Below are 23,098 nucleotides of genomic sequence, written 5' to 3'. Positions count from 1 at the left end.
TCTGCCCTGAGCCCCCCCCAAATTTCTTAACGGCACTGTCATATCACAACCCCCCATTTCTCCTCTTCAGAGCGAAAGGGATTTACAGCTTAGGGCGCTGCCCAGCCTGCAGCGCACTCACAGGGGAACCGAACTCGGGCTGCGCCACCATTGCAGGCTCAGCCCTGCACAGGAACCAGCGGGAAGCGCTCGCCCCGCCTCTGAAGCTCAGATACAGGGCGGGCTGCTTAGCAAGCCTAGGCGACAGAACAAATTTTCCCGCAACCAAACTCACACAACCGAAGAACCAGAAAACCCTACGCCACCAAGCTGCGGCCCGGACTTATTGCGATACGGTAACTAAGCCCCGCCCCCCCAAATCTCCTCCCGCGCACGCGCACCACGCCGCGAGACACGGGACTCTGGAGCGCGCGCAGTGGAGCAAACGTGGGGACACGCATGCGCTTGGTTGGGGAGTCCGTTTCCCAGCATGCGCGCGGGCTCGGGGGCGGGGCTGGAGCTGTGGGATGTGCGGAAGCGGTGTTGGGAATGTGCCTGCCTGTCAGCCAGGTAGGGAAGGGCGGCCCCGGGAGTCGGGCGGCTCGGTGCCCGGGCGGGGCGGGGACGGTCTGTCTACCCAGGGTGTGTGTGAGTGGCCGGGCGATGAGAGCGGCGCTGCCCTGTGCGCGCAGTTGGGACCTGGGGGGGTCTGACACGGGGGCTCAGGGAATTGCAGCGGGGGCTGGGATACTGTGTGAGCTCTGTGCACTGGGACAGCTGTAAGTGCGCGTCGGAGATTGCCATGTGGGATGGGTTCTGTGATAGATGAGGTGCTGGGGCATGGCACTCGTTGAGTAACGTGAGGCTGTTATCAGCTTCTTATTTTGAGTCTTCCCTAAAGATGACTTTCTGGTCCAGGTGGTGCCCTTTTCTCTTCCATTTTCTCCCCTCCCTGCTCCTGCCCACTCTGTGCATGCAGTGATCAGCATTTGCTCTGATATGTCCTGTTTGCAGCATTTCTTGGTGCTGGATTGTGTGAGCAGTGGGATTCTGATGGCAGGAGAAATCCCTTTCCTCCTCTCAACTCCCTGTTGTTAATACTAATGTAACGTTCCCTATGTACTTGTAAGGGCGGTTGTTTCCCGTGCCTAAGTGCCGTGTTCCATGGTAGCGAGCTTCTGTGACTCAGCCTTATTCTAGCTTGGATCCCTCCCCTGCATGTCTGTGCTGCAATGACCCTGCGTTGTCTTGGAGTGAGTCGGAGTTTTACTATTTCTTTTGTATTGTTAAAATATATATACTTTCCTAAATTGTCCTTTTAGGGGCAACAAAATCTGCTGATTATGAATTTTAGATAGAGCCCCCACTTTCATCTTATATGAGACCATCACCGTCTTTAATGTATTTGTCCTTACCACATCTCCGTGAGGTAAGGACTATCACTCTTCTGTGTCTACGCACAAATATAACAATAAGATGTATAAATTATTGTTTAACTTGATTTGTTTTGCAGCAGAACGAGGGATGTATTGAGGAAATAAGGCATCAAAGTCTTCTCTTACTACCAGGGTTCCCTCCAAGCTGGGTGCTTGTGTGGCCAGGTGCAGGAGAGATTCATGTGCCGCCCAGATGATTAGCAAAGCATCCACAGCCAGATTTTTGTTTCTACTGGTGGTGCACATTCATCCATGCCTCAGTGCACGTAACAAAATGTATTCTACCCATGAATGGAAAAAAATCCACACATGGATAGAAAAGATTAGAGGGAAAATTGCTTACTATTCAAATCTAGAATTCATTCAGTATTCATAGACTGATGCTTCCTTAAAATATTGTTGTGTTTTTCTTCCATGTTTGTTACCAGAATCACAATTTGTAATATATATAATTCCTAAGAATTGAGAACTAACTATAGCTGCTGTGCCTTTGAAAAACTAAGGTACTTGCTGTACTTAAGGACCCAATCATTCATAGGATCCAGAAAATCATGGAAATCATTTATAAGTGATGATAATTCTGTTGCTGTTAGTATGCTAGTCCACAGCCTACACTGTCCATAAACTCACACTTATAAAATATAATTTTGTTAATTACCACTGTATTTTCTGTTTAACCCAGTTATTAAACTTTCTCTATAAATCAATCATTCACTTCAACTTCTTATTCGATTTTGCTAATTTTCTAAACTAGGAAGTTAAAATAAGTTTATTTTTGTAAATGTGTGACTGCTGAAATTTTCAGCAGTTACATTTTTACACACGGGGGGTGCAGGCAAGCACCAGCTCCTGCCTCTTATACGGGTATGTGTGTGCATGTAACCGTGAGATTTAACCAATGAGCCAAGGCTTATTGGTTAACCGTGTACATGGGTACACATTAACATCCCTACCCTAAACTCCTTTTTGTAAACCTCATTATTGAAAAGATACAGATAACTATAATGGAATATACTTTCCAAGTTGTGATATAAAGAAGGATGTTCTCTCTGTTTTGTGACATGACCTGAGGTTTACTTGAGCAAGTTTGAAGTACAGGCAGTCCCCGGGTTACATGGATCCGACTTACATCGGATCCCTACTTACAAACGGGGTGAGGCAACCCCGCACTAGCTGCTTCCCCCCAGCAGACCAAGGAGACGCGAAGCTAGCGCCTCCCCCCCCGCCCCTCCCAGCAGACCAGGCAGATGTGGAGCGGCTTTTCTCAGCAGACACCTCAGCTTGAGAATAAAGGACTGAGGGAAGTGAGGTGTGGGAGAATAAAACTGAGCTCTGGAGAAATGTTTGGCTAGAGTTTCCCCTACAATATGCACCAGTTCCGACTTACATACAAATTCAACTTAAGAACAAACCTACAGTCCCTATCTTGTACGTAACCTGGGGACTGCCTGTAGTTTTGTAATCTAATGCTTTTTCTTGTTGGCACCAATATTTCTCTCCATAATCCAGGTTTCACTTTTAAAAATAAAGCTGATGGGTGTTATATTTACCAACACCACTTTCAGAATCTGAACAGACTGTAAATTGATTGCGTTTTAGTATACAGTTCGGAGACGTGAGAGTTGTTCTAGTTAATGTCAGTGTAGTATTTACCTCTGGAGCTAAAATATGGTTTAAATACCACTTTTGGTTACTACTTAAGAAACAAGAGGAACAATATGAAGATGTGCAAAATCCACTTGATGTGTTATCTCATCTTGGTGTAATGAGTGTGGGGTTTGGTTTATAGATAGAACGTGGAAAATTATGACTATTGTTGGCCCATGTTAATCGTCATGATGTGATTCCCCTGTGTTAAATATTGGGATTGGCCTCATGACTTTTTAATTTTGCATTTTGTATTAATGTTTAATTTGTTAATGTATTTGCTGTTATTTTACAGCTTCTATTAATTATGCAAATGTTAGTTCTCTGGTCTACTAAATATGGATATTTCCCCAAAAATGTGAACAGGTAGTATATTTCAACTGCCTTTGTGTTCCCTTTGCTCTAAGACAACTCATCCTGTATTTCAACTGTTGAGTAAGTGAGAGGCTGAGATATTTCTTCTGAGCCAATTCTGACACAGTAAGGTATTGAAGGTCATTCTGCTGCTAGAAGTGACATCTTTCACTGAAGAGAGATACTGGGGTCATCATCACTTATATTAAAAATCCCAATATTTTCATAAGATTTAATAGTGATAATCCTTGTAACCTAAGTTATAACTTGAATAATTATATATTGTCTACTTTACTTGCTACAAGTTTGGTCTACAACAGTGGCCTCCAACCTTTTTACACCCAACATCACTTTTTCAATGTCAGGGCAAGCCAGGATCTATCCCATCCTTTCACCGAGACACCACCCCTTTCTTGAGGCCCTGCCCTCTCCAAACCTTTCCTCAGACTATTTGTTGCTAATGGAAACTCACATAAATATACCTGATCTATTTTGCTAGTGCTGCAGTTGGGGAGAATGGTTTAATTTAAATTAGAAAACAGATTAAGCATTTTAACTTTCTCATGTTAGTTGATCAAATTTGTTTTTAAATAAAGTAAAACATTATGTCCAACACAAAAGGTTTCAATGTTTTCTTTATTTAGGGCAGGAGTGGGGAACCTTTTTTTGGAAAAATCAATTGGGAACCACACAAGTGAGAAGCAAAAAAACCCCCCCAACCTTCACTGATGTGGCCCTCAACTGAGACACCTCACTCCTCTGGTGCTCAAGCCCCCAAAGGGCGAGGGGAAGGGGCAGGGAGGACTGAGGTTCAGGGCTTCCCCTAGGCCAGATTTACTTTTCTAGGGTTCCAGAGTTAGTGGATTTTGTGGACCCCCTTAGGCTCTAGGATGGGAACAAAAAGGAGGAGCTCAATGTGTGGGATAGGGATGCAGGATCTGGGTGGGAGATGGGGTGCAAGGTCTGGAAGGGAGTTTAGCAGCAGGAGAGGGTGTGGGTGGGGGGGTATGAGAGGAAATTTGGCGATGGGAGGAGGTTGGGGCAGTAAAGCAGAAAAAGGTGAGAGGGTGAGAATGCAGTCAAATAGATAATGTGGGGAGTAAAAGAAAGTACAGCTTCTGCAAAGTACAATTGTATGTCCCTCACATCTTCCTTCTGCTCCACCCTTGCTCCCCTCAGCCCCATGTTCCCCCGTAGCCTGATCCCCTGCATCACCCCATGCTCCTCAGTGCAACCCCTGCCCCTGTCCATCCTGCCCTTGCATCCTCCTTTGCCCCCACATCCCTGTGCTCCCCGCGCACACACTGGCAAGACAGCAGCGCTGGGACTCACAGCCTTTAGGGAGCAGCACTGGGGTGAGGAAGGAGAGGGTGCAGAGTCTCTTCCCTGCCCAGCCTTTTGCCTGCAGGCAGCGACGCTGGGGCTGGGGCTGGGGCTGGGGCAGGCAGAGCCCAGAGCTGCCCAGGCCTGGCTTCAGCTGGACCAGGTGCAGCGGGGCACTGGGGAGGGTGGCTCTCCAAACCCACACACACAGCCCATGGGGAACAGCATAGGGTAGCCCTGTCCCCAGTGCACCACATGTGCCAGCAGTCCAGCCCCCTCTGAGAGCAGGAGGCAAGAGCGGAGACATACCGCATGTTCTTTTTCCCCCCTTTCAGCCAGCAACTTAACAAAGAGGGGCAATCTAGCCCAGCTGAAACACGGTGCAGCCTCATGGGCCACAGTTTTCACCCTGCTGAAGCTACACCATACTCCAGCTGGGCTGGATCAAAGAAGGGCAGCCGCCTGGCTGGCAGCCACATGGTCAGATGGCCGGGTGGGTGCCCCGCTTTGATCCAGCCCAGCTGGAGCGCAGCGCAGCTTTCAGCCTGCCAAGGCCACTGCAGTTGACCCCTATGGGCGCAGTGATCGACTGGTCAATTGCAATTGATAGGTTGGTGACCACAGGTCTACAATATCTTAAGACTAATTGTGCTGGAGATAGCAAAGATTTTACAGCAGAATTTATTAGGGCTTCTCAGGGTTTAATAGTTAGCTGACAATGTTGAATGCAATTTGTTCTGGTCTAAACAGACTAGTAAAATATGTTCAGCATTGTGTAAGTTATTAACAAACACAAAATAATACCGAAATTATCTATTTAAGTTTCCAAACTTTGTGCCATTTAAACTATCTCTTTTGCCCTTATGATCACGGGGGGCAAGCAGACTTTTCTTGATTATACTCCTGAACCTTGAATAAACTGTTACGAACAACAAAATGCATTGTCACTCAAACCACTATAGTTCCCATGTTTACAATGTGATGTTGGCTTTAAGATAAATTGACCATTTCACCGTGTCAGGCTAGCAAGGGTAGTTCCAGAAGAACAACAAGCACTGTCTTTAAAGCCAACTATGTGATTTTATTTAAAAAACAAAAAAACCGCACACTTCTGTTGGGCCAGTATGCTGTATCACAAGTAAAACACATTTGAAAAAAGGAAATTTTAACTACTTTGACACTTTAGAGCAGGGGTGGGGAACCTTATTTAGGTCTGCGGCCACTGACCCACAGAAAAATCAGTTAGGGGCCGCACACAAGTGAGAAGCAACAAACCCCCAAATCAAAACACAAATTGTGTCCCCTGGGTGAGAAGGAAAGAGACTCCCCACATTCTCTTTGCATACCAGAGCCTGGAGGAGGCGGAGGGGGGCTTACCCTAGTAGAGTTTGTGTGCTCTAGCCCAGCAGTGAGGCAGCGGAAGGCAGGGGGAGTTGCACCTACACAGGCTCCCCAGTGCTGGGAGAGGGGAGGCTCGAGCCTAAGGGGCTGGGTCCAGGCAAGCTGGGGGCCACATCCAGCCCCCAGGCCTGAGGTTCCCTACCCCTGCTTTAGAGGATTCTAAATTAACTGTGTAATCTTACGAAAGGTACCTGAACATTGTTGTCGGAAACTCAATGAAGACCTCAACTCATTGTGTAGCTATGGTCCAGCAGCCAAGATTTTAGAAGGCCTAAAGAATGTGATGGAGAATATGCCATTATGTAAAGTAATGCTGAGGGCTCACCTAGAGTATTATGTGCTGTACTAGTTACTTAATCTCAAATGGGATATTGCAGGCTTGGAAGGGGTACAGCAAAAGATAACATGATTTAGGCATGAAGAAAAACTCACTTAAAGAGACTCAGAAAGATAGCAGTGCTGGTCTGTAATTTTAAAAACGAGTAGTCCTGTGGCATCTTGAAGACTAACAAAAATACGGTAAAACCCACTTGATCAGATGAGTCATTCATCCGATTAAGTGGGTTTTTCCTATGAAAGCTCACAATAATATATATATTTGTTAGTCTTTAAGGTGCCACAGGACTACTTGGCATTTTAAAAGCAACTGAAAAAATTGGGTTTGTCTGCTTTTGAAAGGCAACAAGAGGGGATGTGATAAAAAGATATCAAAGGTAGATACAGGTAAAGATTTTGTTGTTCTTGTCATGTCACAAAAGAAGGGGATGTTTTCATGAAGTTAAAGGATGGCAGATTCAAAACTTATACAAAGGATGTTTTCACACATTATTAAGCTGTGGAAGTCATTGCCACAGGATATTGTAGAGGCTAAACACTAAAGGTACGGCTACACTGTAGAGTTTTTTTCCCCAGAAGAAGGTATGCAAATTGCTCTCTCATTTGCATATCTTCATCTGTTGTTTTTTTCCAGAAGAGGACTTTCCAATATTTGGCCTGTCTACACAGCGACAAAAGTCAGAAAAAAACCCTCTTTCGGAAGCCCTCTGTGTATCTCATTTTATGAGGAATAAGGGGGCTTCTGAAAAAGAGTTTTTTTCTGACATTTGGCTCTGAGTAGACAGGCCAAATATCGGAAAATGCTCTTCTGGAAAAAAAAACAGGAGAAGATATGCAACTGCGAGAGCAATTTGCATACCTCTGTTTAAGTACCCCCTCCATCCCACACACAGTGTAGCCCTACCCTTAGATTCTAAACAAGGATTTTAAAAGGTAAAGTACTGCTTAAAGGCAAAATCTTTGCTTGCCTTTCAAACAGAGTGATTTTATTTATGTGAATTGTATTATTTTGTGTCTGTCTGTATAAGAAGACATGATATTCAGTTTCCATCATTTTAATAATTTTGGGTTTTCAGACATAGTTCCTTACAATTAGGCAATACAGTACTCAACTTTAGGCTCCTCCTTGAAAATGTTGGTTTTTGCCTAGTATGTAGAACTTAATCTGAATAAACTTTGCTTGACCTCCAGAGTTCTCTTTAAAGATGTATGGCTGGTACTGCTTCACATCCTCAAAAGCTGAATATTTGATTTCTAATAACTGATATGTTCCTGCTGGTCTCTTTCTTCCTGAAGTCCTAATCTGTAGTGGGTCCAAAATTGATAGCTACGGTAAGGATTATTTACAAACGGATAATTATTAGCCAAAGTGCTATAAGCAGGTGTAACTTAATTATTTTTTATTAAGACAGTCACAATGTGTTTGATGCAGTACAAAAGCAAATGAGGATCTTGTTTAATAAACTTGGGAAATAAGCAAAAGCTGCAGATGAATTTGCAAGAATGTTTGTATGACTATATGGTATTATAAACAAAAATCCAGAAAATATAGCTTACAAACTGAATAGTTTCTAAAGGGAAGAGTTTCACAAGTTTATATTTGGTGACACTTGCATCCTGGGATTGAACGCAAATGCACTTTACAAATTTAATGACAATTACACTAATTTAAAACTGAAACAATGATGGAGGCACTGAAGCAAAAAATCTAAAAGACAGAGCTGTAAAGTGAGAGGGATAGGTATGTTTTTTGCATAGATATGAATCCACAAAGAATTTCTAGCATATTTAATATTACTAAACTTGGAACTTTTTGTTCTTTTTTTTTTTTTGATGAATGAACTTTTTGGCTAATCATGTAATACTTCAAATTTAGCAATCAAGAGACATGGAGAAAATGCGTTTAAGATGGTCCAGCCAGAAGAATTGTTACTTTGTGAAGATTTTGTTTTGACTAATCTGTAAATACCTTGACAACTTCAAATTGAATTATTTTTCTTGAAATCGAGACTTATCTGTTGCCTTCATCAGAAATGTTTTTAACATTTTCAAGAAAAAATATGTCCCAGAAACTGAGTTTGTTGTTGCTGATATTTGGATTCATTTGGGGCTTGATGTTGCTGCGCTACACTTTTCAGCATCCAAGGCACCAAAGCAGTACTGAATTGCGTGAACAGATATTGGACTTAAGCAAAAGATACGTGAAAGCACTGGCAGAAGAAAATAAGAACATAATGAACGGTGGTAATGGAGCCTCAATGGCAGGATATGGTAAGATTAAATAAACCTGGTTACACAAACTTTTTTGTTCTAAACTGCCTTTGGTACAATTTTTAAGTGGGTTGGAGCAGCGGGTGGGGAGCTTGCCAGTTAACCATTCACATCCCTAAAGCGAACATGATGGTGGAATTGGGGAGGTGGGGACTTGATTAAGTATGTAGCAGAATCTGACCCTTATTTTACAGTTGGCTATAAGTGCTTCAAATTTAAGCCTCATTGTGTTGGTATTACCATATTTCCCTCTGACATCACTATGGTCTGTTATTTGTGCATTTGCTATATGACTACTGTCCAGGGTCGGGCAAAATATGGCCCGTGGGCCAGATCCAGTCCATGGGAGCCTCAGCCAGGCTTCCTGCCTGCCCAGCTGCCACATAGCACTCCTGTGGGGACATGTGCTTCTGTGAATGCTGCAAACCATACGAGTGGGGAAGAGGCTTCTCACTTAGCCTCTGCCTACAGCACAGTTTTGCAGTTCCCATTGGCTGGTTTCTGGTCAATATGAACTAAGGATGTTGGCTCATAGAGGTTTAAATGATTAACCGATAAGCCTGGGGTGCCAGAGCAACCTCTGTCTGCAGGGACCTCGGGCCCCCGTGGACAGGGGCTGCTACCATCCTGTGCTGCTGCCTCTGTATCCGAGGCAGCAATGTGGGCTAGGAGGGGCTCCCTGAAAGCAGGGCTGGGAGCGCACTGGCTGCTGGCCCTGCCCCTGGGAACCATTTTAATAAACATGTAACCGATGATAAAATTGTTGTGGCTACATGATTACTAAAATACACAAAACCTAACATCCTTAATATTAACTGCCTTTTTGTAGGACAGGCAGTATGTGAAGTACTTCTGCCCCCCTTCTCCCAGGCTTGTAGCATTCAGAGCAGCACACATGGCCCCTGAAGCTTCTCTGAGCACATGTAGGGGCATGAAAGGCAGGGTCTTTGGCTAAGGAACATGCTCCTGACAAGAGCCTGCCTCTGGCACCCCAGCCCCTCCCTGCCTCCAAACCTCTGCTCCCCCTTCCTGTAGCTCTATTCTAGGTAACCCAAACCCTATGTACCCATGCCCATTCCCAGACCCTGTGCCCCCTGCTACACATCACTACCCCCACCCTTATCCTACCCCTGGTCACCACCCAAATCCCTGCACTCCCTCCTGCACTTCAGCTCCAGGTTACAACTCTGTCAGACCCTATACCCCCTGCTGCACTCCTACCCCAGGTCACAACACTTTCCTTTGCCTAAGCTCCCTCCCAGATACCATACCCTCTCCTACACCTCAGTCCCTTACCCCAACCTCCCTACTGCACCCAACCTCCGTCCCAGACCCTGCACCTCCTCTGTTAATATCATGGAAGAGTGCGGCATTTTACTGCTTACCAAATTTTGAGTGGTCCCCTCCATCAAAAATTATTGCCCACCCCATAACTGTAGACCATGTTCATCTAGAATGCAAGAGAGATGTGTGTAGAGCTTAGTTATTAAGACTTATTTAATGTAAACATTGGAAAAAATTCACTTAAAAGAACATAATACTTTAAATTCTGCATTCCCCAGCTCATGATTTGTCTAGATGTTCTATCCTCCAAATTGACACACATACTTAAATTTTCTATACTCTTCTCCAGTGTTTTGTTCAGCCTTACATTTCTGAAAACTAGATAGAAGAAACTAGTTGTGTTTCTGTATTCTGATAGGCAGAACAAAAGCTTCTGTGAGGATACATGTAATATAGACTTAAATAGGAATTGGTTTTCCAAGAAGATAAATTAGGATTTTACATGCAAAGAAACTCAGTACTATTCTTATTGCTCCTTCTTAGAAGGAACCTCTCTTTCCATAGGCCAAATCCAATATTTTTGTGTGTCAAAATCTTTAACAAGGCATTTTAAGGAGTGTGTGTGGTAGAGAGGTTAAATTTAAATTAAGCAGCTAATTAAGTAGTCATTGGAATTTTCATTGATAAAGGGTGAGAGGAGCACTTGCTATCCCCGCTGCACCTCTGCTTTTGAAATATAACAAGAGCCATGAGCAGCCCTTGCTACATTCCAAAGGCAGAGGCCCAGCGGGGAACCCAAACAAGGGAAGCAGAGGTGCAGTGTGGGACCAGGAGCAAGCCGGGAATCAGCTATCTCAGTTCGCACCCAGTCCCATAACCTGTCTCTCTGCTTTTAAATGTAGATAAACAGTCACTTAACCAAAAAAATAGGGAGAAAGGAAGAGACTGTTATTTTATACTTTGTGATTCAGTGGGCCAGTTCTCAGTTTGCTATTGTGGCAGCATTGTCTAGTATGGGAAAAAAATGTATTACAAAATATAGACAGCTAGAATCCATATGTAGAAGGAAAATTGAAGCACACTATGTCTTCTCTATTCTCTCCAAACAAATCCAGGAAAAAAAGAAAATGAAGATGTACATTAGATGTCCAAATCTGCAATTTTCTCACACATTGCTGATAATATAAATGAACAGTACTCAATGCTACTTTCTTTGTTTTGTCTTCTTCAGCTGACCTCAAAAGAACAATTGCTGTTCTTCTGGATGACATCTTACAACGTCTGGGGAAACTGGAAAACAAAGTTGACTACATTGTTGTGAATGGCTCAGCAACAAATACTACCAATGGGACTAGTAGTAACCTGGTTCCAGTAACTACAAGTAAACGTGTAAATGCAGCAAACATTAGATAGCATAGAAGATAACCTTAAGCTGATTCATCTATCATAGATTTGATTCAAAAAAAGCTTTTTACCTCTGGCTAGGGCAAAGCAATAGTTGACACATATCTGTACACTGTTCGCTATAGAATGTGCTGAGTACATGCAGTCTCAACTTCTATACATAAGGTTCTCAAAGGCTTAATTTGTTGCTTTCAGACAACTCAGTTAAAGCAATGCTGTACAATATTTAAAGATTGGTTGATGTAGTATGCCAAATGAGTAATACACTAATGTTTGAAATTAAACTAAAATGGAAAAATATATATTCACTTCTAAAATATATTTATTTAAATAAAAACCTAAGATCATTTTGGATAAACTGATAATATAGCTTAATCATTTTTGTGATGTTTTAAACATGTAATTAAGGATAATGTAATGTTAAGTTAGTGTATAACAGTACAATATTTTGTTACTCATTAATTTGCTAGTGGTACGTTGAGGATAACGAGGATAACACTGAGAACGTTTTAAAATAGCAACCCAAAGAATGTCTTTATTTGCACTACCTGTTAGAATAGAGAGAATTTCCTGTATATAAAAATATCATTTATAATGAATATCTTAGGTAGCAACACTGTCCAGATATCTTTGCTCCAGAACGAGGTCAGTTAGATTATCAAAGGCAAAAGAGCCTGATACATAGTTATTTTGTACAAAAATATTTAAGTGTGTGTATTTTATAACTTCAGGTAAATTATTTAAGTGATGGAAGTCTAGTTTTCAGATGTGAATATTTTTATTCATTGCTGTTTCTTTAAATATTTTAGTATCTTGCAGCGTGACAAATATAACACATCATCTCCTTAACTTACTTTTTTAAACAGGAGGGAATAAGTAAATTAAGTCGAAGGGAAGCAGAGCATCTTGGCAAATACTAAAGAGATGCATATGCTAATGGTGTTTTATGAGGGACACGGGAATGAGCTAAGGTTAAATTGCCTTATATCCATGTTAGCCTTACAGCAATGAGAATTGCAGTGAGGGTGCCCTATACTTCAAAATGGGCTTTCTGCATTATAAATGCTAAAATGAAAGTGCCATTCAGACCTATGTTTTTTAAAAATATACTGAAGTTGGGGTATTTTTAGAATTATGTTCTGGAATTTTTGCTTGAAATATGCTGTATAATAGCTTTTTACTATTTTGCTTAGAAAAAACTGATTCAGACCAGAAGTGCTGGATGATCTCAAGGTTTTCTGCTTTTCTCCCTGATAGTCCAGACTGGTCTAGAGGAAAGTAGACTATATAAATAAAAACTTGAGTTAGTGTCCTAATGTTTCTTATTTTGTGTTTGACATACTGAGTGTAAATTTTTTTCAGGAAGAAAAAAATAAAATTGTATTTATATTTGGGAAAGGTTTTTTTTTTTTTTTTTTTTTTAACTAGAAAATTTACCTGTCATTGCTTGGGTCCTTAACTCAAATATGCTTTTTTTTCTTCTTCATTTAAATGACTTATCTTTTCCTGTTTTCTGTATGTGCTCTCCATGTACTTTGAGATTTTAAACTGTTGATCTTCATAGTTTATCACTAATCATAAAGTTTGCTATTTAATTCATAGGTTACATAAGTAGAACAGTACAGCCGCTCCCCGAGTTACGACCATCTCCACTTATGACCATCCGCACTTACGACCAAAGTGGTCGTAAATGCAGATCCAAGTTACAAATGGCGATCCACGCTTACAAACAGTGCAGTCGCCATGTAATTCTATGGGATCCGAGTTACGAACACTTCGAGTTACAGTGTTGGTCCGTAACTTGTTCATAACTCGGAGAGCGGCTGTAGATATAACTTACTTGGTTTTGAAATCCCAATATTCTTCTTTCAGAGGAGTCTTTGTGGGGGCTTCACACTTGATCTTGGTGCCATCCTGACACCTGGATCAGAGATTTCTCTAGCAGTCCTGAATGGGCTTCCATACCCCGTACTTTTAAGAGGGCTGATAGGAAGTACTATGTACCATCCAGGGGTTCAGAATTCCTTTTCACCCATTCCACTCCAGATTCCTTGCTGGTGGAAGCAGCACATCAGAGAGATAGGCAGCAACATTTCCGATCGACCTCTGGTGACAATGATAATAAAAGGTTAGATCTCTTTGGATGTAAAGTCTACGTCTTCTCCATCTTACAGTTAAGAATTTTTAACTATTCTATGCTTCTGGCCAAATACTCTGAACTATTCAATACTAGGAACTATACAAAGCTCATGGACTTTGTAAAGGACATACCTGAGGCCAAAAGGCCACAGTTTAAGGCTATAGGCTTAGAGGGCCAGACTATTGCCCGTGCAGCCTTGCAGGCAGCAGCCCTCCATGCGGAAGACACTGCAGAAAGATCCACTGCAACTGTGATAAGGATGCACAAAGCCTTAGTTTATCTTGACCATATACCCAAGAGAGATACAGTCTACCGTGGAGGATCTTCCCTTCAATGGGGAGAAACTTTGTGGGCAAGAACAACAAAGTCTTGCACATCATAAAGGACTCACATGCCATACTGTGTTGCCTACGAATCCACACTGACACATTCAGAAAGAAGCAATATCATTATCAGCCCTATCAACAGTCCCGATATCCTCCCTACACACAGGAGAGACCTTTCGATCAACCAAACCAGCAAAGCCATAGACTGAGACCAGAACACTGACATCAACCACCAGGATCAGCACCTCACTCTCTGGCACCCAATAAGCAAATTTGAAGGTTTGGTCAAGGGCCTCGAAGACATCTCATCTTTTTCAGCACTGTCCTATGTTTGTGGATCGACTGCACTCATTTTATCATCAATGGACATCCATACCTGCTATCATGGGTATGGGTATATGGGTTTTAGAGGTTATCTTTTCTGGATATATTATTATTTTCCTCTCCTTCCCCACTGCCCATCTACCTACCTCATCACTTTCCAGGGATCCTTCCCATGAAATGCAACTTCATCAAGAGCTATAACATCATCTACAATTATGGGCAGTGAAAGCTGTCCCTCCTCAACACAAAGGGAAAGGGTTTTACTCCCACTACTTTTTAATTCGAAAGAAAACCGAGGTTAGTATCCTATTCTTGATCTTTGCAGACTCAATGAGTATGTTCCACATGATTACTCTCACCACCCTCATTCTGGTTTTGCAGTGGGGGGATTGGTTTTCAGCCTTTGACCTACAGGATGCTTACTTCCCTCACATAGACAATTCCTAAGTTTCACAGTGGAAACAGATCATTACCAATATTGGGTCCTGCCCTTTGGGCTTTACATGGCCCTTTGTGTCTTTTCCAAGGTACTAGCTGTTGTAACAGCAAACCTCCACAAATTAGGATTAATTACATTCCCCTATCTTGACGACTGCCTCCTCAAGACTCACACATATGATAATGCAATATTAACCACACAAATGACAATTCATTGTTTTCAATGCCTAGTTCTACAAATAAACTGGGAAAAATCCTCTACAGCCCACACAAATCGTACAATTCATTGGCGCACACCTAGACTCCACAGTAATTCGAGCATCACTTCTGGATAAGAAATTTCACAGCATACACACTCTAGTGACTCATCATTAAACCATGGCCCTGGAATATCTACAGCTCACTTCATGGTGACACACGCTCTCCAAACGGATTGCAGATTATACCCTATTGTGGTACCAATTTAAGGAATCTCAGTCTTTTGTAACCTGACAGTCCATTCTACAAGATCTATTTCTATTTGAACCACATACCTACATAATGTCCCTCTACTAAAAATCTGCAAAGCTGCCAAGTGAGCTTTTCAGCATACATTCGCAAACCATTACGCCCTCACATATGGTCCTAGAGCTGATACTCATTTGGACAGAATGGTGCTTTCTTCAGCATTCTGACACACTCCAAAGCCCCTACCACCATAGGGGGAAACTGCTCTTTAGTGGCCAAGTGTGGAGCACTCAAAGGGAAAACTCTCTCTTGAAGACTTATGCAATAACTAGAGTTCTTTAAGAAGAGTGTCCCTGTGGGTGCTCCACTACCCATCCTCCTCTCCTCTGCTTTGGAGCTAGTGGCCTCTGATGTAGAGATGGAAATGGAGCGCTTGGACTGCGCACACATTATTCCAACCACCCAAGTTGGACTGCTAGTGAAATCTCTAATCCAGGCACTGGGATGGCACCAAGACTAAATGTGGAGCATCCACAGGGATGCTCATCTCGAAGAACTCCAATTATTGCACAAGGTGAGTAATCTTTGCTTTCTCATTAACTTTGCCTAGGTTGGAGAGGAGAGAAAAAAATATGATTATGCAATAGTTTTAGCAGAGGAAAGCTTTCAAAAGCACAGAAGACAGCTTGGCACGTTATCCAGATTTTTCAAATGCATCAACAGAAGTTATCTGAAGGCACACTAATTTTCTGGATACTGGTTAATTTCTCCAGGCACGCTATAGTAATATTTAGTAATGTGTATATAGAATCCTAGAACACTAGAACTGGAAGAGACCTTGAAAGGTCATTGAGTCCAGTCCCCTGCCCACATGGCAGGACCCAGTACCATCTAGATCATCCCTGATAGATGTTTATCTAACCTGCTCTTAAATATCTCCAGAGGTGGAGATTCCACAACCTCCCTAGGCAATTTATTCCAGTGTTTAACCACCCTGACAGTTAGGCAGTTTTTCCAAATGTCCACCCTAAGCTTCCCTTGCTGCAGTTTAAGCCCATTGCTGTCATCAGAGGCCAAGGAGAACAATTTTACTCCTTCCTCCTTGTGACACCCTTTTAGATACCTGAAAACCACTATCATGGCCCCTCTCAGTCTTCCCCTATCCAAACTAAACAAGCTCAGTTCTTTCAGCCTTCCTTCATAGGTCATGTTTTCTAGACCTTTAATCGTTCTTGTTTCTCTTTTCTGGACCTTCTCCAGTTTCTCTTCATCTTTCTTGAAACGTGGTGCCCAGAACTGGACACACTATTCCAATTGAGGCCTTATCAGTGCAGAGTAAAGCGGAAGAATGACTTTTAATGTCTTGCTCACAACATTGCTATTAATGCATCTCAAAATCATGTTTGCTTTTTTTGCAACAGCGTCGCACTGTTGATTCATATTTAGCTTGTGGTCCACTATGACCCCTAGATCGCTTTCTGCAGTATTCCTTCCTAGACAGTTGCTTCCCATTCTGTATGTGTGAAACAGACTGTTCCTTCCTAACTAGAGTACTTTGCATTTGTCCTTATATATATACTGGTGATTGATTGCTCCTCTTGAAGAGCATGAAATCCAAAAGAAAATTGTCAAGGACTATTAGACAATGGTGCATGGTGAAAATGTTGAAAGTAGGCAGATGGATTTGCCCAGGCATTGTGTGTGAGGATTTTGATGACTGATGAGCTTGTGTACATGTGTGCAATCATACTATTACAAAACAGTTCTGTAGTGCAACTGAGTGTTTACTATTTTTCAGCTTTGTGTAATACACAACATACTCACTGGATATAGTTTATAAAATGCTAAATATTTAAGAACTTGGAGTTAAATTTATAAGAAATTATTTTTATGGATGGAACAAATATCTCACATTGGGCTTACTATTTTAACAATACCATGTTATACTTTTCATTTAAAGTTGTCAGAAACCACAACAAAATGGGACTGTTTCAAGCTGGTACAACACTGTTTATTTACTTTTTTAAGATGGTTACCACTCTGACACCAAAAATTTCCTGTGATTTTTTTCTAATGGACCTGAATTTTATTGAGGCCAATACCTAAAATAAAAGGTAATTGTTTGCTAAGTAAGAATAGATGAGGAGAAAAAAAGTAGTCGTGGCAACTGCTACCTGGACAGCCAGAAGCACCTGGGAATCCAACACAACTCCCAAGAAGTTCCTGACCTGATTACTCTAACATGCACACATGTCCAATTAAAGCAACTGAAATAATCACTTCTTTTTCTCAGCTGTCTTCTGTCTTTGTATAACTTCAGTTTTATCCTGTTTGAGTCCAAGCCTGCATCTAAACTCCAATCTCAGTGAGTCCATGGGTAACTTTGGCAATTGGACTGTCCGTCATCTGAACTGGACACTAACAAACCGCAGTCCCAATGTGACCAACTCCAACAGCTTTATGTAGATGTGCATATAGTACCCAACATAATGGAGCCCTGACCAAAATTTGGGACATCTAGTGTTATAGGGATGTTAAAGAGTAACTGGTTAAATGGTTAGTTGGTCAGCATCATCCTTAACTGGTGATGCTTACTGGGTAAAGGTTAACTGGTACCTGGGAGCAGCCCCGCCCTGCATGTGGCCCACCTGAGGGCTGCTCCAGCTCTGCGGAGCCCCCCATGCTGTTACCTGCACAAAATTCTCTGTTTCTTATACATTGTAGGGCACCTACCCATATCCCTTTCTAGGGCCTAGGCATAACTCTCATAACATGATTTGGCGTAACCTTTTCAATATAGGCACCCACTGTTGCCCTTCTGCAGGTTAAGGTATTAGGGGCAGGTTTGCAGGGTTTTTTTTTTTTTTTTTTTTTTTTTTACCAATGAAAGAGCCTTACACAGTAATATCCTACTTAATCTTTCTTTATTAATCATCTAAACTAGAATGCACATGCTAGACATACAGTGCTCACTACTCCCAATGTGAATAAGATGAACTTGACTTGGTGGCCAGACAGGATCAGATTAATCTGGGGGACTTCAATTTCAACATGGTGTCATTGACACAGAGTTGAGGTCTGGCCGCTCTGATCTTGGAGCTGTGTCCTGGAGTTGATTCCCAAAGAACTTCCTTTTAGGTCCCAGCTTACATAGTGAAACCTGAGTTCTGCTTAGTGTTACTATAATCAATTGTTTTACTAACCAATCATAACCTATTGTAACAGAATTTACCTAGCCTATCAGCCCCCATCACCTTAGTTGATTAACACCTAGCAAAATTAATTATGCAGCAAACAGAAATAATTAAAACCAGACAGAGATCATATAGACAAACAACAGGAAAGGGAGGACCATAATCATAGAATGAGGATTACACAACTCCAACTATTGATAAGGAGTTTCTAAGTTTTCTTTACTCATCTTGAGATGTGTTTCTTTATCAGGTGATAGTGAATGCCAGTGGGAGAGGATCTCCTTAACAACTGGGTATTATACTATTTTAACTCAAGTTAGATGGAATGTGAATATGTGACTCCAAGAGCTAGTGCTATTCACTCTGGCTGCAGAGGAAGGTTTTAGGCCTTCCAATATGGCTACAGAAAAAGGTTGTATTCTTACAGTGCAGGGCTGCTGGGTTCCAGCTTGCATGGGGGCCAGCAGGGGTGGCCTATGGGGAGAGGGCCAAGAACCACAGAGGCAGCCCCTGCAGGGGCTGAAAGAACTGCCAAGCTGGGGCAGCCCCTGCCTGTGGGTGGGGGAAGAGGCACTCTAGCCCTGTTGGAGTAGCTCCCCATTTTTAATTGGTTAATCTGTTAAATGCAGTGTCAGCACTGCATTTAACAGTTTAACCAATTAAAGAGGATTTTTAAATTCCTAATTATAATCCAATTAACATATGTTAAAAAAGGAGCAGTGGCAGAGCTTTGTGCAGCCCCCTGTTAGAAAAAAAATTAATGGAGCATAGAAAATGCCCTTTCACCTCTAGGGTTACTATGTGGCTGTGTCTAGACTGGCAAGTTTTTCTGCAAAATCATCTGCTTTTGCAGAAAAACTTGCCAGCTGTCTACACTGTCCGTTTGAATTTCCGCAAAAGCACTGATGATCTCATGTAAGATTGTCAGTGCTTTTGCGGAAATACTATGCTGCTCCCGTTCGGGCAAAAGTCTTTTTCCGAAAAACTTTTGCGCAAAAGGGCCAGTGTAGACAGCAGAGATTTGTTTTCCGCAAAAAAGCCCTGATCGCGAAAATGGCGATTGGGGCTTTTTTGAGGAAAAGCACGTCTAGATTGGCCACGGACGCTTTTCTGCAAAAAGTGCTTTTGCGGAAAAGCGTCCTGCCAATCTAGACGCGCTTTTCTGAAAATGCTTTTAACGGAAAACTTTTCCATTAAAAGCATTTCTGGAAAATCATGCCAGTGTAGACGTAGCCTATAGGTTTAGAAAAAATACCGGACACACTTGATGGTGAGGGCGAACTGGCGGGGATGGGGTGTGGGGGCAGCGCAGCTGTCCTGGGGAGATGTGGGGGGGAGCTGGCCGGAGGAGATGGGGGGGTCGGGGCAGTGCAACTGGCAGGGGAAGATGGGGGGGCAGGGCTGGAGGGCGGGGGTAACGTGGCTGGCCCGGGGAGATGGGGAGGGGTTGGGGACAGCAGAGCTGGTCGGGAAGGGTTGGGGGAAGTGGGGTGGGAGTGACCTGGTCACATGCAGATCCCGGGGCGCTGTCAGTCCCACACACGGTCCGGAGAAGCGGAAGTGAGTCCGGCTGTGGGTCCACCACGTGCTCAGAAGCAGGGACAGGGCTTCTCCTCCTCCCCAAGGCGTCAGACGCAGCCAGGGCTCCCAGTGCCGATTGCACACCACCTCCCAGCCAATCCCCCAGCCCCCGCCAGGCTTCCGTCCGGCACCCAGCCAGTAATCCACGAAATACCGGACATTGCACATGTCTGGTATTTTCTGGATTTTTTTACCAGACAGAGGGCCCAAAAACCAGACTGTCCGGTAGAATACCGGACACCTGGCAACCCTATTCACCTCAAATCCTCTGGAACCTCTCCTAAAAAATCATATCCATTGCTACTTGGTCACAGAATCATGCTGATCTAGTTTTATTTTTTCTTAAATAAACAAGGGTGTAGACCTAAAAGTAAAACTGGCAGAACATCAGTCTCTGGGGCATTCAGTCATGTGCTTTAACCACGATGGTAGGTCTCCCTTTTTAATTGCCTCATTATTTCTTGCTTAGAGCCTTCTTATTCTTAAAACTTTTGTTTGCCAGATTCTTTCTGTAAAACTAAGTTAACAGGGAAAATATACTAGTTTATTCTGAAAATACTTGCTAATGGGGAAAACAAGGATTATTTTGAAATAAATGATGTTTGCATTGTATTGCATAACAAAACCTGTCACAATACCCAATCCTGCAATATGCAGATAAACTGAATAAATGAGATAATTAACATATGAAGTCATTTAAACCACATTTTAAATAAACATATGGCCGTAGTGCAGTTTTCAGCCTACATCTTTAGGTGCCTAAATCTTTGAAAAAAATCTGGTCCCATGTTCTTCATCACTCTTATTCGTTTCCTCCTCGTTTTTAGTCATAGATCAGTAAAGCTTAAACTGCTGACAGCAGAGGGGCCAGGATGGGTGGGCACTGTGAGCGACATAATGCACAATGAATGCACTGTCTACACTTACCCTTTGTCAATATAACGTTACTGCAAAAACTTCTACCCCTCTCATCTCAGTAAGGTGGTGTTAGTAGGTTGGCGCTGCAGGACAGGTGCATCCTAGAGAGGAGCATTTCAGTGACTTGTAGACAACACACTTTAGCGTAGCTGCCCCCCACCCCCAGGCTCGCTACAGCTCTACGCCGGCGGGGGTGCAGGCGGCAGCGCCAGTGAAGCGGCGCGGGGAGGAAAGCCCCGTGAGGCGCCGGTGGAGAATCGGCGCCGAGCCGGCAGCGGCCCGCGAGCGCGAAGGGCGGGAGTAACCGCCAGAGCCGCTCTCCCACCTCTGCGGAGGGAGGCGCGTTTGAGCCGGAAGCCGCCGGCGCTGCCAGGCGCCCGGGGCCGGGGAGAGCCGCGCCGATGGAGCGGCTGCGGCTGCAGGCGGGGGGCGCGGCGGCGGTGGACGAGTACCTGGAGTATCGGAGGTGAGGGGCCGCCTGTCCCGAGGGGCCGATCGCGCTGAGCTGGTTCAGGGGCTGCGGGTTATGGTAAGGCCCGTCCTGCGGCGTGTGGCTCAGACTCAGCCGGCCCAGTGCAGCAGCGGGGGGGTGGGTTTGTGTGTGTCGGTGTCTCCCCCCCCCGCCCTTGTTGGAGAGTGAGTGTGCGTGTGTCAGTGTCTCTGTCCCCCTCCCCCTCGTTGTGGGAGACACAGTGAATGTGTCAGTGTGTCTCGTTCCCCCTTGTTGTTGGAGACAGAGAGTGAGAGTATGTGTCTCAGTCTCACCCCCCCATTGGAATAAACATGAATCCCTGGCATGGATGCTTTGCGGCATCCTGGTAGGAGCCTCTAAATTAAAAAGTGTTGGACACTGTGTAATCTCGCAGCCCCTGTGCTTAAACTCCTGGGAACCTGCTGCCACATAGCACAATTATTATGCCAGCACATTTCATCTGGAAAGGTTTTCTTCTTGTGCAAATCTGTGTCATCCAAATAGTCACCAGGATTCTTTTTGTTGATGTTGAGACCAAGGGGAAGAAAGTTTTTTTCCATCCAGCAAGACTTCCCAAAACTAAAGCAACAGAGTTTCTTGTTTAGCAGAAGGGAGGAGTTCTTTGCAAAAGAAATGTACAGCACCTGAGGTTATAACCCTTACGTTATCTGCCTTTTGTTGTTGGTCTTTCTTTTTCCACTGAGCAATATGCTGATACTGATTTTAAAGTTATCATTTGTTGAAATTCTGGCTGGGAGAGCTCAGCAAAGTTTAGGATTCACCAGTACTCTGGACTATTTTCAAGAGTTCTGTGGATATGTCAGAACACTTTAAAACTTCAAAAATGTTTTTTTTTCCAAAGGCAGGGAGAGGGAAATCTTCCAACTACCCCATGTAATGTCTTGGTCTCTGGTGCTATGACTTTATTAATATTTCATAGAATAATTGTCAAAGTTAGACAGGACTCACAGATTTGTCAGACCACTCTGTTTATTCAGCAAAGCTGCTCTGCCAAATTAACCCAGAAAATGTGAGTACCATACAAGGTTCAAACCCCTTGATTTATACAGTCAAAAGAAAGCCAAGTTAACAGGATTAAAAGGAGGGGCAAAACTTCACATGATTAGTGTGAGACTTAGTCAAGTATTTTCATTTCAACATCAAGCACACAGCAATCTCCGGTCCATATCTCCCTGGTTATCTCTAATTAACACTGCTTAACACTTAATGTTCCTTTTCCTGTTAACTCAGGCCCACCTGGCTAGCACATTGATCTGCATACCTACAAACAACATTAACATACTTTTCTTTTTCCTGTTCAGAGACAAACAGTATTCCTTCAACTTATTCAATTATTACAGCACAATTCATCTTTCTCTTACATTACAATTCTTTCTACTTCCACACATAGAACACTAGAACTGGAAGGGACCTCTAGAAGTCATTGAGTCCAGTCCCCTGGCCTCACGGTAGGACCAAAAGTACCATCTACACCTGGGGTACTCTCTACACCTGGGGTACTCAACATGTGGCCTGTGGACCATATGCGGCCCACGGTCAATATGTTTGAAGCCTGTGGTGCGGTTTGGGTTTATGCGATGCTCAACTTGCGGCCCACGGGTGGGATCCTTTGAACGTGGCCTCCACTGGGAACATGCTCCACAATGGCGAGTCAATGTAATGGTCTTCTGTTGATATGCATTTTAGTAGTTAAATTCCTGGATTGTCATTGCTCATTAAAAGTGCTGTCATATGGGTGGAAATCATGTCAATATTGCATTTTATTAATATCAACAGAACTGACTTAAATGGGGCCTGCATGT

At 43.3% G+C, this 23,098-nt stretch overlaps 2 protein-coding genes and 1 long non-coding RNA gene across 11 annotated transcripts in view; 2 read left to right on the top strand and 1 right to left on the bottom strand.

Moving 5' to 3' along the window:
- The first annotated feature begins 429 nt into the window (after positions 1-429).
- Positions 430-17,985, top strand: CCDC126 (coiled-coil domain containing 126). 8 transcript variants are annotated; one of them, XM_075922203.2, is made up of 5 exons: positions 430-549; positions 1,302-1,408; positions 7,668-7,808; positions 8,353-8,747; positions 11,263-17,985. In XM_075922203.2, exons 4-5 carry the CDS (start codon positions 8,510-8,512, stop codon positions 11,442-11,444), a joined length of 420 nt encoding a protein of 139 aa, XP_075778318.1. In that variant the 5' UTR covers positions 430-549; positions 1,302-1,408; positions 7,668-7,808; positions 8,353-8,509; the 3' UTR covers positions 11,445-17,985. The 8 variants fall into 8 exon arrangements, with proteins under 8 accessions (XP_075778318.1, XP_006138424.1, XP_075778319.1 ...); XM_075922204.2 differs by lacking the exon at positions 1,302-1,408 and adding an exon at positions 1,110-1,232 and having other exon boundaries at positions 434-549; XM_006138362.5 differs by lacking the exon at positions 7,668-7,808.
- FAM221A (family with sequence similarity 221 member A) overlaps positions 459-23,098 on the top strand; it is a 36,359-nt gene continuing 13,719 nt past the window's right edge. Inside the window, exon 1 of one of the 2 annotated variants that reach the window (XM_089776657.1) lies at positions 459-549. In XM_089776657.1, coding sequence (XP_089632783.1) covers positions 470-549 — 80 coding nt within the window. In that variant the 5' untranslated portion in view covers positions 459-469. Of the gene's footprint in view, positions 550-20,998; positions 21,270-23,098 lie in introns of those variants that run through there. The other variant, XM_075922202.2, reaches the window with a different exon arrangement.
- Positions 11,193-21,528, bottom strand: LOC102452292 (uncharacterized). The gene is made up of 4 exons (XR_012901997.2): positions 21,256-21,528; positions 20,813-20,904; positions 13,440-13,541; positions 11,193-11,321 (listed from the first exon to the last, which is right to left on the bottom strand). It is a non-coding gene; the product is annotated as an uncharacterized LOC102452292 (long non-coding RNA).

This window comes from Pelodiscus sinensis, chromosome 2, assembly GCF_052426305.1.
Source record: "Pelodiscus sinensis isolate ZL-2025 chromosome 2, ASM5242630v1, whole genome shotgun sequence".
Lineage (NCBI taxonomy): Eukaryota > Metazoa > Chordata > Testudines > Trionychidae > Pelodiscus > Pelodiscus sinensis.
Note: the sequence above shows the minus strand (reverse complement) of the source record. Positions and strands in the feature narration are given on the sequence as shown.